Source organism: Mustelus asterias, chromosome 7 (assembly GCF_964213995.1).
Source record: "Mustelus asterias chromosome 7, sMusAst1.hap1.1, whole genome shotgun sequence".
Classification (NCBI taxonomy): domain Eukaryota; kingdom Metazoa; phylum Chordata; class Chondrichthyes; order Carcharhiniformes; family Triakidae; genus Mustelus; species Mustelus asterias.
In genome coordinates, this window is record NC_135807.1 from 141,669,572 (window position 1) to 141,688,942 (window position 19,371).

The 19,371-nt window shown below is 45.9% G+C and overlaps 1 protein-coding gene across 1 annotated transcript in view; it reads right to left on the reverse strand.

The window, feature by feature from the left end:
- The window catches only part of avl9 (AVL9 homolog (S. cerevisiase)), a 208,910-nt gene that overhangs the window by 40,048 nt on the left and 149,491 nt on the right, over nucleotides 1-19,371 (reverse strand). The window contains exons 12-13 of the mRNA XM_078216972.1: nucleotides 6,214-6,433; nucleotides 3,046-3,163 (exon numbers count right to left, since the gene is read on the reverse strand). Of these exons, the coding sequence (XP_078073098.1) occupies nucleotides 3,046-3,163; nucleotides 6,214-6,433 (338 nt within the window). The remainder of the gene's footprint in view (nucleotides 1-3,045; nucleotides 3,164-6,213; nucleotides 6,434-19,371) is intronic.

Sequence of the window (19,371 nt, forward strand, 5' to 3'; positions counted from 1 at the left end):
GGCAAGGACTGATAAGGGACAGTCAGCATGGCTTTGAGTGGAAAATCATGTCTCATGAATTTGATTTGAGGTTTTTAAAGGGGTAACCAAGAAGGTGATAAGGGCAGTACAGTTGATGTTATCTACATGGACTTTAGCAAGGTCTTTGACAAGGTACCGCACAGTAGGTTGTTGCATAAGGTTAAATCTCACGGGATCCAGGGTGAGGTAGCCAAATGATACAAAATTGGTTTGATGACAGAAGACAAAGGGTGGCTGTAGAGGGTTGTTTTTCAAACTGGAGACCTGTGACCAGCGGTGTGCCTCAGGGATCGGTGCTAGGTCCACTGTTATTTGTCATTTATATTAATGATTTGATGAGAATTTAGGAGGCATGGTTAGTAAGTTTGAAGATGACACCAAGATTGGTGGCATGGTGGACAGTGAAGGTTATCTAGGATTGCAACGGGATCTTGATCAATTGGGCCAGTTGGCTGACGAATGGCAGATGGAGTTTAATTTAGATAAATGCAAGGTAATGCATTTTTGGTAGATTGGACCAGGGCAGGATTTACTCAGTTAATGGTAGGCCGTTGGGGAGAGTTATAGAACAAAGAGATCCAGGGGCACAGATTCATAGCTCCTTGAAAGTGGAGTCACAGGTGGACAGAGTGGTGAAGGCGGCATTTGGCATGCTTGGTTTCATTGGTCAGAACATTGAATACAGGAGTTGGAAAGCCTTGTTGAAGTTGTACAAGACATTAGTAAGACCACACTTGGAATACTGTGTACAATTCTGGTCACCCCATTATAGAAAGGATATTATTAAACTAGAAAAAGTGCAGAAAATATTTACTAGGATGCTACCTGGACTTGGTGAGTTGAGTTATAAGGAGAGGCTGAATAGACTGGAATTTTTTTCCCTGGGGCGTAGGAGACTTAGCGGTGATCTTATAGAGGTCTATAAAATAATGAGGGGCATAGATAAGATAGATAGTCAACAGCTTTTCTCAAAGGTCGGGGAGTCTAAAATTAGAGGGCATAGGTTTGTGAGAGGGGAGATACACAAAAGCGTCCAGAGGGGCAATTTTCTCCACACAGAGGGTGGTGCATGACTGGAACAAGCTGCTAGAGGCAGTGGTAGAGGCAGGTACAATTTTGAGATTTAAAATGCATTTAGACTGTTACATGGGTTGGATGGGTATAGAGGGATTTGGGCGAAACGCGGGCAAGTGGGACTAGCTAAGTGGTTTAAAAAAAAGGATAGCATGGACAAGTTGGGCCGAAGTGCCTGTTTCCATGCTGTAAACTTCTATGACTCTATCCTGCTATGAATGAACTGGCAGAACATTTTGGTCAAACCATGAAACATACATTGAGAGAAATCAGGGAACAAGGTTCTCTGGTCAAACGTCTTAGCTAATTCCTACTGATGCATAGGAATACCGCCCATTCTACAACCAAGATTTCTCCTGCATTATTAATAATGAAGCAATGTGGTTGACTCTCAACTGTCCTGTGTAATGGCCTAGCAAGCCACTCAGTTTGAAGGGCAACTAGGGATGGGCAATAAATGCTGGTCAGCCAGCGACACCCATGTCCCACGAATGAATAAAAAATAACTATGTTCGACATTCGACTTGGTGCAACTTCCAAAAACCAAAGAAATTGTACAACAGCAAGGACAAATGCAATGGCAGGGAAGCAAATCAAAGCAGAGTGTCTTCCACCAAGGACAAGGAGTTTTGACTTGGAATTATTCCAATGAGGGGAGAAATGGGTCCCTGCCTACTCCTTGCACAGACTGGACCTGTCTCATATACCATCAAGACCAGAGATGTCAGCTGCTGGAGGAGACACGTGGACCTGCTGTTGTTAGGAAGAATTGATCCGCTGGAATCAGAAGCAGATGAGAATCCAGGTTCAACTGTACAAAGTCCTGACCTGAATCTTCCTCCAACTCTGACACCAACAGACACTGTTGAGGAAAACAACACCTCTAAGATGCAACACACAGGGCTTTGGAGTAGGCCATTTGGCACTTCGAGCCTGCACCGCTATTCAATATAATTGTTGATCTGATTATGGTCTCCGCTCAATCTTTACTAAAGTTTAGTCCCTTGTCTACCAAAAATCTATCTAGCTCTACCTTGAATAAATTTAAAGATGCAGCCTCCACTACTTTCTGGGAAGACAATTCCAAAGAAATGTCCCTCAGAAATATTTTCTCCTCATCTCAGTCTTAAATGGTAAACCTCTTATTCTTAAATTATGTCCCCTAGTTTTATTCCCTCCCATGTGAGGAATCATTTTTCAGGTATTGATCCTATGAAGTTCCTTCAAGATCTTATGATGTTTCAATAAGATCACCTTTCAATTTTCTAATCTCCGATGGATATAGGCTCAACCTGTTCAACCTCTCTTCATAGAATAAGCGCTTGGTCCCAATGACAAGTCAAGTAAACCTTCTCTGGACTGCTAACCCAGTAATCTTTTTTCAAATTTTGAAATTTGGGCGGCACGGTAGCACAGTGGTTAGCACTGCTGCTTCACAGCTCCAGGGACCTGGGTTCGATTCCCGACTTAGGTCACTGTCTGTGTGGAGTTTGGATATTCTCCTCGTGTCTGCGTGGGTTTCCTCCGGGTGCTCCGGTTTCCTCCCACATTCCAAAGATGTGCGGGTTAGGTTGATTGGCCATGCTTAAATTGCCCCTTAGTGACCTGAGATGTGTAGGTTGGAGGGATTAGTGGGTAAAATATGTAGGGATATGGGGGTAGGGCCTGGGTGGGATTGTGGTCGGTGCAGACTCGATGGGCCGAAAGGCCTCTTTCTGTACTGTAGGGTTTCTATAATAAAAAAATAAATAAATAAAATGAGACCAAAATTTAAAAACTGTACCATCAGTGGTGCAAATACAAGTTTTTAAATATTTTACAGATACGTACAGCGTACAGTATTTTGGGATTTATAATCTGTAAAAAGAAATGTCAAAATCAAAAGTCATCTCCATTCCCATAATATCCAGCAGTAATTGAATCGAGAAAATGAAATAAATATCATCCTACCCAGGATTGACTTCAGTGACAGCAGGGTGTTTGTTGCTATTCCACACTCTGAAGTTGTGAGTATTCTTCCATGCAGAGATAAACAAAATGCCATAGTCTGCTAACATTTTGTCATTATCTGAAGCAGAGTAAAAAACATACTGATATGTTGCCGGGTTAGAACAGTACATGATAAGACAATGCTCCATTCAATTAGTATTTGCACAAATGTTCAAAATTACTTGAATAGTAATCCAAATTTTGAAATAATGCAGCTTCTGGACATCCAAACCCCGACTTAAATGATGTACAAAATCTACTTCAGAAAGCTCACACCAGGGGTGACTTGAAATTTACTTTCCACAAGTCATCCTAATACGATGTACAGCACCATCATCCCACCCTGCCCCACTGGCACATTCAGTATAAGCCATATACTGTCTAAGGATAAAAATAAAAATGCATCAAGAACACTCTTTCACATTATTTTGCAAAGCTTTCCTCCCCTAAAGGGCAACAGTGAAGCAGATGGGTTTTTACAACAATCTGGTACTTCTGTACTCAATGGTTCCAGAATTTTGACTGAGTTTAACTCATTGAATTTAAATTCTCCAACTGCATGATGGGATTTAAACCCTTGCCCTCCAGATCATTAATCCAGCTCTCTGGATTACAAATTCTGTTACACAGCATTAGCTTCTTTGCCCAAAGTAGCCAAAGTTTAATGTTGTGCAATATTCAGTAAGCATTTATTCTATGGGTCCACAATGTCTTTTATTTCAACATGAATGTAGAGGACAGATTTGTGCTATAGATCCTTATCCATTAGGAATTGGATTCAGACCCAAGGGTAAAACCTTACAATAATGAAGTAAAGGCTGCTTGTACTGAACAAGGCTTTTGCAGTCAAGAGGGGTAGTTGAGAATTACATTTCATCAGCTTGGGTACAGCAAGTATCAAATTTAGTTTCTATTGTACTATCATATAAAGTTTACTCTTACCTTTTCCATTGAGAAAATGCACGCAAAAAGCCGGCACGCACTGGTTCTGCACATGCGCAGACAGTGCACGCAGTACCCAGCATGCACTGAGTGGGCAGAATGCGCACAGTCGACTGGAAACGTGTTCCCTATCGACCGGCTGATTGGGATTGACATTTTGGACATCTCTGGCTCACACCGTAAATAACAATGGCTGTCCTAACTAGAAATTGCAGTCATTATGCAATTACGTTAGGGAATTAATAACTTTATCCCAAAATAATTGTAAGCAAAACAGCCAAGCAAAACAACTGAACTGCAACACAGCCATGATGTAATTTTAAAAATGCATATTCACTTCACAAGCATGTTACTGAATTACTTGCATGTATAAGAGTCAAATGAAGTTTTTTCATCGATCATAAAAATTTGAGCATAGAATTTTACAGCACTGGAGACCATTCAGTATTTGCGTTAACTCTCTATTGGACCAATCAAAAAAACAATGCCAACTCCCAATGCTCGCTCCACAGCCCTGTTTCTTCATCAGCTTCAAATGTTTGTACAATTTTCCCCCAAAGTAACCAATGGTAACTTCCACTTCATGGGGAAGCCTTCTGTGCTCCCACAATCCAAGGGAAATTTATCCCGATTTCTCTTTCTCAACCTTGGTGAATAGTTACAGCACTGGCTCTCCAAATAAAAGTAATAGTTTTGTCCCATTCACTTAATCAAAGGCCACCCTGATTTACAAAAAAGACCAGTGTTAAATCTCCAAATAGTCTTTTCTCCCCCAATGGAACTAGTGTCAGGTCACATGGTATCCCTGTTGTCATCCAGGTGAGTCAGTACTCCAATTCAATTTTCAAAATGCTGTTGGCATTTCAAAATGACCACTTTTCTAGTGGTCATTTAATATTTGAACCCTTGGGCGTCATGTTCATCTATGCCCTTGAATGTCCTTCCATTATGTGTATTCGTTCTTTCCCTCTCCCCCAGATGTATTACATCAAATTTCTCAAAATTAAATGGCTCCTGCCACCTATATGCTGATTTCACCAATATTAAGTATTTTACAATTCTCATCACCATTTGTCCAAATCCCTATTTTTACATCATCATATAAAAAAGTTTGCCTCCATGATTGGATTTCCAGGTATTTCAAGTAAGATGTTGCAGTTCTGAATTAAGATTCACACATCAATTGAACAACAGCACGAAACAGTAATGCATTTTGGAAGGTCTAATACAAATAGGAAATATATAGTAAACGGCAGAACCCTTAAGAGCATTGACAAGCAAAGGGATCTGGATGTACAGGTACACAGGTCACTGAAAGTGGCAACGCAGGTGGAGAAGTTAGTCAAGGCGGCATACTTGCCTTCATCGGCCGGGGCACTGAGTTTAAAAATTGGCAAGTCATGTTGCAGCTTTATAGAACCTTAGTTAGGCCGCACTTGGAATCTAGTGTTCAATTCTGGTCGCCACACTACCAGAAGGATGTGGAGGCTTTGGAGAGGGTACAGAAAAGATTTACCAGGATGTTGCCTGGTATGGAGGGCATTAGCTATGACAGGTGGTTGGAGAAACTTGGTTTGTTCTCACTGGAACGACGGAGGTTGAGGGGCGATCTGAAAGAAGTCTACAAGATTATGAGAGGCATGGACAAATTGGATAGTCAGAAGCTTTTTTCCAGGGTGGAAGAGTCAATTACTAGGGGGCACAGGTTTAAGGTGTGAGGGGCAAGGTTTAAAGGAGATGTACGAGGCAGATGTTTTACACAAAGGATGGTGGGAGCCTGGAACTCGTTGCCAGGGGAGGTAATGGAAGCGGATATGCTGGTGACTTTTAAGGGGCGTCTTGACAAATATATGAATAGGATGGGAATAGAGGGATGTGGTCCCCAGAAGGGTAGGGGGTTTTAGTTAAGTCAGGCAGCATGGTCGCTGCAAGCTTGGAGGGCCGAAGGGCCTGTTCCTATGCTGTAATTTTCTTTGTTCTTTGCTCTTAAATCTATGGGCCTCCAAAATTCAAAAAGAAGAAATCTAATTGCAAATAGGACAAATTACTTGGTCTTTAAGGGCTTAGGCTAATTTTGACATCCATGAATTAAGCCCAGTCAAATATACTTTGGAAATGCAAATTTGTATTTTACTATTTCGCTGTGTACATAAACTGATTTTGCTGTATAAAAACATTATTTCTCACCTGGCTGCAAAGTAGCGGCAAGAAGGGAATGGATATACAGTGCAAACTGGGCTCTGATCCATTCATCTCCTCCTTCCCAACCTGTCCCATCGAGAAAGATATCATCCCTATTTTCAGTTACATGCTTCACCAAAAAATCTGCAAAACGTAGGTCTGCGGTGGTGAGGTTCAACATTTTGCGTAGCTCCGGGTCATGTATCTGTATTGCAGCTTCCTCAATCTGTAAAGACATATGATTTAAAAGAGCTGCCATATTTTTGATTCATCTCCCTTTGTGGAAATCTATGAATTATGCTTTTAACGAATGATTGAAAAGAAGTCATTTGCCTTCATGCTTGATGCAAACATGATGAGCGAAGGGACGTTGCTCTTTTCTGAAATCCTATTTCTCCTTGACAAAATTGTAAACGTAGATATTCACCAGGCTTCTTTAAATATATAAATGGCTACTCTGAGGCTCTATTGGAAAATTCAAAAGATGGAGCTTTTTCTGATGACCCAACAAAAAGAAATCCCACAACTAATATTACTGTTTTAACCGGTTGACCACCTCAGCAGTTCTTATGGGACTTTGCTATATGCAAACTGCTGCTGCATTTGTCTACATTGAACAGTTACTACGTTTAGGAACAGGAATAGGCATTCAGCCTGCGCCACCTGTCAATGTCTTTTACACATACTATCCCTATAAACCTTTACATTGTTATCAGAAATCTATCAATCCCTACCTTAAACATACTCAATGACTGCGCTTTCACAGCCCTTTGGGGTATAGAATTCCAAAGATTCACAACCGTAAATAAATCTTTCCTCACCTTGTTCTAAGTGGCATCACCCATTTTGAAATTGTGCCCCTGGTTCTTGACTCCCCAACATTAGGAAACATCTTATCTGCATCTACCCTGTCTATTCCTTATTTTGTAGGTTGCACTGAGATCACCTCTCATGCTCCGAACCTCTAGAGAACACAGTTCTAGTTTGCCCAAACTTTCTGCATAAAACAGTCCTGCCACCCCGGAACAAGTCTGGTGAATCTTGATTGCACTCCCTCTATGGCAATAATATCCTTTCTGAGGTGAAGGGATCAAAACTGCACACAGAACCAAAGATTCTCAACAGTGCAGAAGGAGGCTATTTGGGCCATTGTGTCTGCACTGACCCTTCGAGAGAGCACCTTATCCAGGCCCAGCCCATTCCCTCTGCCCTATCCCTGTAATACTGCGCATTTACCATGGCTAATCCACCTAACCCACACATCTTTGGACACTAAGGTACAGTCTAACCAAGCTTTCATGCACTACTCCTGTACTCAAATCCTCTTGCGATAAAGGCTAACATTCCATTAGCCTTCCTAATAGCTTGCTGCATCTGCACATTAGTCTCAAGTGACTTATGAACAAGGACACCCAGCTCTCTTTGTACATTTTTATTTTCTAATTTCTTACCATTTAGGAAATATTATACACATCTGTTCCTTTTACCAAAGTGGATTATTTCACATTTTCCACAACATATTCCATCTGCCAAGTCCTTGCTCACTCACCATGCCTGTCCAAAGTAGCCACTTTACATCTTCACAGTACACATTACTGCCTAGCTTCGTATCATCTGCAAATTTTGAAATATCATATTTGGTCCCCACATCTATATCATTGATACCTATTGTGAACAGCTGGGGCCCAAATACTGATCCTTGTGGTACCTCACTGGCCACAGCCTGCCAACGTGAGAATGACCCAACTCTCTTTTTTCTGCCTGTTACCCAGTCCTTAATCCATGCCATATGTCACTTTCTGTCCCATGTGCTTTTATTTTGCTAACCTCTTATGGTAAACTTTATTAAAAGCCTTCTGAAAATCCAAATATACTGGGCGGAATTTTATGATTTTTTCTGTGTCCAGCTTGCTTGAAAACGGGAGAGTTCCTGATCCAATTTTTCGGGCGAGTTTTCACACCCAATCATATGCACTCATTCTTTGAAAAAGTGGGCTAGACCATTGCTAGCTGCTAGAGGCAGTGGGCGGAGCATAATTCGCCAGACAACCAGCAGCTTAGATTGGAGCCACAAATTGCGCACGTAGGAAAAGCAGAAAAAAAAAGCAGCTCTCCTGGCAGAACACCCCGGGGGCCAGATACAGCCTCCCCCTCCTCTATACGGACATCAGAGATCCCTCAACATTACTGATCCCCCTTACACCCTCCCCCCCCCCCCCCTTGGATCCCCTTGCATATGGCCCCCTCATCACCCCCAGCCCCGATGGTTGACTGACATGACCCTCTCTCTCTCCCCCCTGCCCCCAATCATCACAGATTCATCACAGGCACAAATTCTGCACCCCCCCCCCCCCCCCAACCCTCACCTTCCCCCACAATCAACACACCAAGTGGTGACTTGGCTTCCCCCCCCATGCTAACAAGGCAAACTGCATTAAATTCACTGGAATGCTCCAATGAGCACGTGACTCGTCCAAACTGTCTGCAGCTAATCTGCCCGAACAAGGGAAGCTCCATAAAAACCCCTATGGATGGACAGGCAGGCAGGCAGGCAGTGCAGGAAGAATTGGCCTCCAGGAAGACAGCTCCCCATTTTTTGGATGCAGATCAGGCCAAGTTGCTGGAGGCAGTGGAGGCAAGGCGGGACACCCTCTTGTCCCCCATCTCAGAGGAAGGGATGGAAACAGCCTGGCAGGCGATGGCAGCATGCATTAGTGCCAGGGCACTGGCCAGGAGAACTGGGAAGCAGTGCCACAAGAAACTGAATGACCTCATCTGGGCAGCAAGGGTGAGTACGGGTAGCATCTTCCCCGTAAATGACCCCCAAATTCCCCACCCTCTGCATGCTTTCAGCCCCCAACTCCCAGGCACCTCCCTTCTCCCCCCCCACTCCTGCAAGAGTATCACAACTCTTGCTCTCCGAGGGTCACCCTCTGAAACCCACCCTCTGAAACCCTGCAGGACTCGTGCCATCAGATTTTTCAGGGCTCCTTCTGTCCCCACAGCAGAAGAATGCCCAAAATTGCCGGAAGGGGGCGAAGACAGGGGGTGGTGTGCCCGAGATCTGGGTCCTCACCCCCTTTGAGCAGCAGGCACTGAAGCTTGCAGCTGAGGGGGAGATGAGGATCATTAGCAACAGCATGGTCGGGCTGGACCAGAGGTTTACAGCATGGAAACAGGCCCTTCGGCCCAACCTGTCCATGCCGCCCTTTTTTTTCTAAAACTCGTAAACTAATCCCAATTGCCCGCATTTGGCCCATATCCCTCTATATCCATGTAACTATCTAAATGCTTTTTAAAAGATAAAATTGTACCCGCCTCTACTACTACCTCTGGCAGCTTGTTCCAGACACTCACCACCCTGTGAGAGGAAAAATTGCCCCTCTGGACACTTTTGTATCTCTCCCCTCTCGCCTTAAACCTATGCCCTCTAGTTTTAGATTCCCCTACCTTTGGGAAAAGATATTGACTATCTACCTTGTCTATGTTCATTATTTTATAGACCTCTATAAGATCACTCCTCAGCCTCCTACGCTCCAGAGAAAAAAATCCCAGTCTATTCAGCCTCTCCTTATAACTCAATCCATTAAGTCCCGGTAGCATCCTACTAAATCTTTTCTGCACTCTTTCTAGTTTAATAATATCCTTTCTATAATAGGGTGACCAGAACTGCACACAGTATTCCAAGTGTGGCCTTACCAATGCCTTGTACAACTTCAACAAGACGTCTCAACTCCTGTATTCAATGTTCTGACCGATGAAACCAAGCATGCCGAATGCCTTCTTCACCACTCTGTCCACCTGTGACTCCACTTTTAAGGAGCTATGGACATGTAGCCCTAGATCTCTTTGTTGTAACTCTCCCCAACACCCTACCATTAACTGAGTAAGTCCTGCCCTGGTTCAAGCTACCAAAATGCATCACCTCGCATTTGTCTAAATTAAACTCCATCTGCCATTCGTCAGCCCACTGGCCCAATTGATCAAGATCCCGTTGCAATTGGAGATAACTTTCTTCACTGTCCACTATGCCACCAATCTTGGTGTCATCTGCAAACTTACGAACCATGCCCCCTATATTCTCATCCAAATCATTAATATAAATGACAAAAACAGTGGGCCCAGCACTGATCCCTGAGGCACACCGCTGGTCACAGGTCTCCAGTTTGAAAAACAACTCTCTGCAACCACACTCTGGCTTCTGTCAAGAAGCCAATTTTGTATCCATTTAGATACCCCACCCTGGATCCCGTGAGATTTAACTTCATGCAACAACCTACCATGCGGTACCTTGTCAAAGGCCTTGCTAAAGTCCATGTAGACAACATCAATGCACTGCCCTCATCTACCTTCTTGGTTACCCCTTCAAAACACTCAATCAAATTTGTGAGACATGATTTTCCACTCACAATGCCATGCTGACTGTCCCTAATCAGTCCTTGCATCTCTAAATGCCTGTAGATCCTGTCTCTCAAAATACCTTCCAACAATTTACCCACCACAGATGTGAGGCTCACTGGCCTGTTGTTCCCAGGCTTTTCCCTGCAGCTCTTTTTAAACAAAGGCACAACATTTGCCACTCTCCAATCTTCAGGTACCTCACCCGTGACTATCGATGATTCAAATATCTCGGCTAGGGGACCCGCAATTTCCTCCCTAGCCTCCCACAACGTCCTGGGATATACTTCATCAGGTCCCAGGGATTTATCTACCTTGATGCGCTTTGAGACTTCCAGCACCTCCTTCTCTGTAATATGTACGCTCCTCAAGACATCACTATTTATTTCCCCAAGTTCCCTAACATCCATGCTTTTCTCAACAGTAAATACTGATGAGAAATATTCATTTAGGATCTCACCCATCTCTTGTGGATCCGCACACAGATGACCTTGTTGATCTTAAGAGACCCTACTCTCTCCCTTGTTACTCTTTTGCCCTTCATGTATTTGTAGAAGCTCTTTGGATTCTCCTTTGCCTTATCTGCCAAAACAATTTCATGTCCCCTTTTTGTCCTCCTGATTTCTCTCTTAACTCTACTCCTACACCCCCTATACTCTTTAAGAGATTCACTTGATCCCAGCTGCCTATGCATGTCATGTGCTTCTTTCTTCTTCTTGACCAGGGCCTCAATATCCCAAAACATCCAGAGTTCCTGACTTCTGCCAGCCTTGCCCTTCATTCCAAGAAGAATGTGTTTACCCTGAACCCTGGTTAACACACTTGCGAAAGCATGCCACTTAGCAGACGTTCCTTTGCCTTCCTGCAGACTCCCCCAATTAACTTTTGAAAGTTCCTGCCTGATACCATCAAAATTGGCCTTGCCCCAATTTAGAATTTTAACTTTTGGGCCAGACCTATCATTCTCCATAGCTATCTTAAAACCAATAGAATTATGGTCACTGGTCCCAAAGTGATCCCTCACTAACACTTCTGTCACCTGCCCTTCCTTATTTCATAGAATTATTGAAGCCCTGCAGTGCAGAAAGAGGCCATCTGGCCCATCGAGTCTGCACCAACCACAATCCCACCCAGGCCCTACCCCCATATCCCTACACATTTACCCGCTAATCCGTCTAACCTACGCACCTCAGGACACTAAGGGGCAATTTTAGCATGGCCAATCAGCCTAACCCGCACATCTTTGGACTTTCCCAAGAGGAGGTCAAGTTTTGCCCCCTCTCTAGTTCGGGCCATCCACATACTGAATGAGAAATTCCTCCTGAATACACTCAACAAATTTCTCTCCATCCAACCCTCTAATACTATGGCTGTCCCAGTCAATGTTGGGACCATAGGAGTGGGCACCTGCCGATCCTGCACTTGTTGGAGAAATCTCAAGTAAATTGCACGCAGCCCTGATTCTCCTCTCTTGCGCTTAACCTTGAGTCCTGTGTTGCAGGAAAGGACCCTGATGCGCCCAGGCCATCTGGCATCGCGGCCCCCACTGCTGCTCCCACCCATCCTGCCCCTAAACAGCTTGGAAGACTCCTTGGAGGAAACTGATGAAGGGAACTCTGAGGCCAACACCAGTTATGCTTCAATTTCCACCTCGCAGTTCACCATCCTAGAGACTCTCACATTGGTGGGTCAAGTTAGTGATGAGGCTTCTGGGTCACTCTCTGGTGAGCACGACACATCTGATAATGTACATCGGGTGGAGGAGAGAACGTTCGAGGTCTCTGGCACGCAGGGGCCTGCCGGACGTGAGGACTCAGCTGGCCCCAGGCTACATGCTGGGCCTCGGAGATCACTTCTCCCTCACCTCAGCTGCTGGAGATGAAGCAACAGAGCCAGGGAATGCAGGAGGGGCTGACGGCCACACTGGACCAACTCCGACGCTGTTGGGAGGAGTCCCAAAGCTTTCAGACGGACCAGCTATTGTCTGTCTTGCATAGTTCCCAGGCGAACACTGCAAGGGTGGCGTCTGCAGTGGGAAGCCTGGGGCAGGAAATCCTCACCATGAGTGGCAGGGTCCAAGCGATGACCAAGTCACAGCAGGCTACAACAGAATCCCAAAGGGCCATGACTGAGTCACAGCAGGCCACAGCTGAGGGACTGAACAGGCTTCTGGAGATTCTGTGGCCCATGGTGAGGGCTCGAGAGCTTGCAGGAGATCCAGCGTTGAGACATAGCGGGCTATGGCTGCAGCCCTCGAGAACATGGCCCAGTCATGGCTGAGGGGCTGCAGAGCGTGGCCCAGTCTCAGAGGGCACTTGCTGTTGCCATTGACAGGTGGCCTCCAATTCATAGGGCCATCGCAAAGGGCTCAGCCACCATGGCAGGAACACAGGTAGTCCTCCAAGACTGGCAGAGCCAAGTGATGCCGGAGCTTCTGGACCTCACTGCAGAAGTACCACCGTCCCATGGAGTGACCCAGGGCCCCCAGGAACCCTGAGGGAGGAAGAAGGGCGCGAGCCCATGCCAGGTCCTTCCAGCCAGGAGATTGTGGCTATGCCTTCTGACTTCCCCCTTCCTGACACCGGGGCATCGGGATGAAGAGGGTGACTTGGATACATCCCTGACATCTTGAAGCTGTAAGAAGTTTAACAACACCACGTTAAAGTCCAACAGGTTTATTTGGTAGCAAATGCCACTAGCTTTCGGAGCGCTGCCCCTTCGTCAGGTGGAGTGGAGAAATGCTCACAAACAGGGCACACAGAGACACAAACTCAATTTACAGAATAAAGACTGCATTCCAATCATTATTCTGTAAATTGAGTTTGTGTCTCTGTGCCCCATTTGTGAGCATTTCTCCACTCCACCTGACAAAGGGGCAGCCTGCTCCGAAAGCTAGTGGCATTTGCTACCAACTAAACCTGTTGGACTTTAACCTAGTGTTGTTAAACTTCTTACTGTGTTTACCCCAGTCCAACGCCGGCATCTCCACATCTTGAAGCTGGCCAGGGCTCTCAAGATCCAGGCCCTCCAGAGGACAATTGCCAAGGGCATCACAGACCATAGGGTGTGGTAGGCAACTGGCCTCCTCCACCTCTGATGTACATCCTGAGGAGACACTGAGACGCAGTCGTAGGCCATGTAAGGTTAAAAAGTCGTAGCGGCACTAAGGTAGGGGAACACTAGGTAGATAGAATATTTGGGCACTTTAAAGTCTCACCTTCACATGTTTTTATATTATCCCTTATTTTGAAAGCACTTTTATTGGCAACAATAAATCTTATTTCACCCCACACCTGTGACTAACTTGTCTCTAATTAGCTTCTAACAGGAATGTATTTACCCCAATGGTCTCCGGAGGGACTCTGCATGTTGATGTCAGTGGGGGAGGCCCCTCAACGCACTGCTACTAGGAAAATCAAGGCACTCAAATAAGTCACTGGCTACAGTGGGTGGCATGGCATGCATTGGCAGCGACTTACAGCATCTGCCATAGCATCCTCAGAACCCACGAGAGATTCCTCCCCCCTCCCTCCCCACCTGCCCTGGGGCCCTGCATGGGGGTTTAGTGCTCCCTTACCCATCACCCATACATGGGCCCAGGTGCCAGCGGAACTCAGATAGAAGTTAGACTAGTTTACATCAGAGCATCATCACACTGGCGCACAGCGAGTCCTGCCAGAAACAGAAACTCGCTAACACAATGTACCCAGGCCCACCACACTGGCGTCCCAATGTTGCAGGAGATTGTAGGACTCCAAGGTGGGGGAGGGCGAGTAGGGGTGGGAATGGAACCCATATGCAGCAACACACAGGCCCCTAGTAACCAAAGCAAGTGGTATTCAGCGCCTCCCTCGCATGCCTGATCTTTGCTGCCGTCAGCCCTCTGGCAGCTGGCTGGTGTTGCTCCTCATCGCCGCCTTCCTCCTCCTCCTCCTGCTGGTGGTCTCCTCGTTAGCAATGCCTGGCTGGTCGGCCTCCATGTCCTCCTCCTCCAAAAGGTCTCCTCGCTGCTGCGCCAGGTTATGTAGGGCACAGCACACAACCACAATGCAGGACAATATCAGGGGGCTACATTGGAGGCCCCCACCAAAGCAGTCCAGGCACTTGAACCGCATTTTGAGAAGGCCTATGCACCGCCCCACTATTGAACAGGTGGCTATGTGGGCCTCATTACATTGGGTCTCCGCATCAGTCTCAGGCCTCTGCACAGGCATCATCAGCAAAGTCTGAAACAGGTACCTCATGTCCCCCAAGAGCCATCCCTGCACCCTGGGCTCCTTCACAAAGGCCTCCGGTACGTCTGAGCTTCTCAACAGAAAACTGTCATGCATGCTGCCGGGGTGTCTGGCGCAGACGTTCATAATGTTCAGCTGATGGTCACACACCAACTGCAGATTTATCGAATGGAAGTCCTTTCTGTTCATGAATCTTCCTGGATTCTTCACCTGGGCCTTGAGGGCAACGTGGGTGCAGTCGATGCCCCCCTGCAAATTAGACATCCTCGTGATGGCTGCGAATCTTGCAGCCTGGGCTTGCTGATGGGCCTGGTCCAGGTCAAATTTAATATCCCGGCCAACCCGGGCATCCGTGACTTCCTTGACACACTTGTGGATGGATGGTTGGGAAATGCCACAAAGGTCTGCACTGGCAGTCTGGAAGGACCTGGTGGCGTAAAAGTTTAAGAATGCTGTCACTTTCATAGCCACTGGGAGTGGGTGCCAGGTCCTGCAACAAATGGAACAGGTGTCGCACTGTCTCTTTTCTTGAAGGACACTCGCATGCGGAACTGCCAGGGTGTCTGCTCCTTCCTTCTCCAGGCAGCAACCCCCCCTCCCCTCCAGGCACCACCCCCACCGCTCCCACGGCCACCGCCCCCCACCCCCTCCCCTCCCCTTGGGGCGAATGGCAGCTACGTCTGCCTCTGGTGGCCATCTCCCTCTACTCCTGTGAGTGGTAAGGCCTGGGCCTCGTCTGCTCGCAATTCATCCTCCTACTCCGCCTCATCTCCAGCAGCAACCAAAAGAACAGCAAGATCAATGGGTTGCATTGCAGAAACCATCTCGTTAATCTGAAGGGTGGGGAGGGGAGAGAATTTGGGGAAAGAGACAGACAGATAGAGAGGTTGAAGAACTCTGCTCACCCCCCAGCCCAGCAACACACACTCCCCATACCCCCTCACAGATCCCTAGCAACACACACTCTCCATACCCTCTCTCAGACCCCCAGCAACACACACTCCCCATACCCCCTCACAGATCCTTAGCAACACACACTCTTCATCCCCCCCCCCACAGGCCCCAGCCACCCAAACTCCCATACACCTCCCCTCACCCGCTGCCCCCCCCCCCCCCACCCCACCCCCCCAAACACCATCAACACACACTCCCTATACCGCCCCCACCAGATCTCAGAATGGCAACATGGCTCCCCCTGTCTCCCCACACTCACAAACACACATCCAGAACCCATGCAGTAGTGGCCACAGACAGTGCTGCTTGACAAGTCTTGAGGCTGCAGCACCGACACTTCAAAGAGTTTCCAGCCCATTCCCCCACCAGCACGAGGACCCAGAATGCTTAGACCCGAGCGAGGTCAGTACTCTGAGCCGGGTCTGTCCTGAGACACCGCAGTCGGACCCCGTGAAGAACACCAACCCTCCACACACTCGCGGGCCCCCCTGACCCGAAACAACCCCCCCCCCCCCCCAAGCAGAACAGAGCAGTTTGAAAGCAGAGACTTCTCTGCTCGTTCACCCTCTCTGCTCAAGCACCTGAATGTGACTTTTAAATGAGGTGTTTTTCTGACTGATCCAGCTGTAGCGAATGAGGCCGTTAAGGCAGGTGAGCTGGGATGATTGGGAGTGAAGCTCGCTAATTACAATGTGATGAATGCAAAAAATGCAAATTTACATTTTGCTTGTTTTGGGCAGGGTCCCGATTGCACCGATTTTTTTCGATAAAATGAGCATGGGCGCAAAAACAGGCGCCATTCCCACTAGTTGCATCATATCCAATTTTACAACATTTTCCTGCCGCAAAACGGGAGTTATGAGGTCGTAAAATTCCACCCACTATGTCCATCAGCTCTCCTTTGTCAACCCTCAATAAACTCCAACAAGTTTGTCTAACATGATTTCCCATTCATAAATGCATGCTGATTTTGCCCAATCAGATCTTGACTATCTTTTATAATATATTCTAGCATTCTCCCTATGACTGGTGTAAGGCTAACTGGTCCATAATTCCATGCTTCCTCTCTCCCTCCCTTCTTAAATAGTACGTTGACATTTGCGACCTTTCAATCTTCAGGAAACATTCCAGAATCTACAGAATTTTGGAAGATGATCACCAATGCATCTACTATCTCTATAGCAACGCCTTAACACTCTGGGATTTTGAAATACCAGGTCCTGGGGAGTTTAAGTCCCATTAATTTCTCCCAATACAACCTGCTTACTTATACTAATTTCCTTCAATCCCAAATTGTCCCTGATCCCTTGGATCTCTACATCTGGGAGATTTTCTGTATCTTCCTTAGTGAAAACAGACAAAGTAATCATTTAGCTTCTCTACCATTTCTCTATTCCCCATTATGAATTCTCCTGACTTTGCCTGTAATGGACCCACATTTGTCTTAGCCAAACGCTTCCTTTTAACATACATACAGAAGCTTTTACAGTCTGTTTTTGTTAGATTGCATTCATATTCTGTTCTCCCTTTGTCAGATTCTTGGCCTTCCTTTGCTGTATTGTAAAAACCTCCCAATCGCTGTGGTTACTACTACTTCTGGCAACTTTATAAGCGTTTTCTTTTGATTTTATACAATCCTTAACTTTCTTTATCAGCCATGGTTGAGTGGGTTTTTATTTTTGGGGGGGGGGGGGGGGGGGGGGGGGGGGGAGAGGAGGCTGTTTGCATCATAACCCACTTAGTGGTATTGATGCGATAAGCAATGTAATAATTTTTTGAAGACTATCCATTGCCTATGCACAATCATACTTTTAATATGTTTTTCCCAATCTACCTTAGCCAATGTGCCCCTCATGCCTTCATAGTTTCCTTATTCAACTTTAACACTCTGCCTTCAAATTGAACTTGCTCACTTTCAAACAATGTAAAATTATATAATATTGTGGTCACTCATCCCTAATGGTTCTTTTACAACTAAATTAACTATTCCTTTTTCATAACATAATACTAGATCTAGAATAACTTGTCCTCTCGTTGGCTCCACAACATACTGATCTAGAAGCCCATCCCTAACGCACTCCAGAAACATGTCTTCCACATCACTGGTACTCACGTGTGCAGATTGAAGTCACCTATGATTACTGTATTGCCCATGCCACATGCTTCCCTCATCTCCTGATTAATACCATTACTATGAGATGGCCTGTAAACAACTCCAACAAATGTCTACTGCCCTTTTCTGTCGAGCTCCATCCAAACCGATTCTACATTGTTTTTCTGATCTGAGATCCAGCCTTGCTACTGCACTGATCCCATCCCTTATTAGCACAACTCCACCCCCTTTTCTTCAGAAACACAAACTGGAAGCAGGAGTAGGCCATTCAACCCTTTGAGCCTGCTTCGCTATTCATTTTGATTAAGGCTGGTCATTGAATTAAATATCCTGATCCCCCTTTCCCCCATATACCTTGATTAATTTAGCCCCAAGAGCTATATCCAATTTCTTCTTGAAATCAGAAAACGTTTTGGCCTCAACTACTTTCTGCGGTAGTGAATTCCACACATTCACCACCCTCTGGGTGAAGAAATTTCTCCTCCGCTCAGTTCTTAAAGGTTTACCCTTTATCCTCAAACCATGACCCCTAGATCCTAAATGAATATTTCTCATCAGTATTCACTGTTGAGAAAAGCATGGATGTTAGGGAACTTGGGAAAATAAATAGTGATGCCTTCAGGAGTGTACATATAACAGAGGTGGTGGTGCTGGAAGTCTTAAAGTGCATCAAGGTAGATAAATCCCCAGGACCTGAAGAAGTGTATCCCAGGACATTGTGGGAGACTAGGGAGGAAATTGCGGATCCCCTAGCAGAGATATTTGAATCATCGATAGTCACAGGTGAGGTGTCTGAAGATTGGAGGGTGGCAAATGTTGTGCCTTTGTTTAAGAAGGGCTGCAGGGAAAGCCTGGCAACTACTGGCCGGTGAGCCTCACGTCTGTAGTGGGTAAGTTGTTAGAAGGTATTTTGAGAGACTGGATCTACAAGCATTTAGAAACGCAAGGACTGATTAGGGACAGTCAGCATGGCTTTGTGAGTGGAAAATCATGTCTCACGAATTTGATTGAGTTTTTTGAAGGCGTAACTAAGGAGATAGATGAGGGCAGTGCAGTTGATATTGTCTACATGGACTTTAGCAAGGCCTTTGACAAAGTACCACATGGTAGGTTGGCACATAAGGTTAAATCTCACGGGATCCAGGGTGAGGTAGCCAAATGGATACAAAATTGGCATGATGACAGAAGACAGAGGGTGGTTGTAGAGGGTTGTTTTTTCAAACGATCAGGGATCGGTGTGGGATCCACTGTTATTTGTCAGTTATATTAATCATTTGGATGAGAATTTAGATTTGGATGAGAATTAGTAAGTTTGCAGATGACACCGATTGGTGGCATAGTGGAGAGTGAAGAAGGTTATCTAGGATTGTAACAGGATCTTGATCAATTGGGCCAGCGGGCTGATGAATAGCAGATGGAGTTTAATTTAGATAAATGCAAGGTGGTGCATTTTGGTCGATCGAA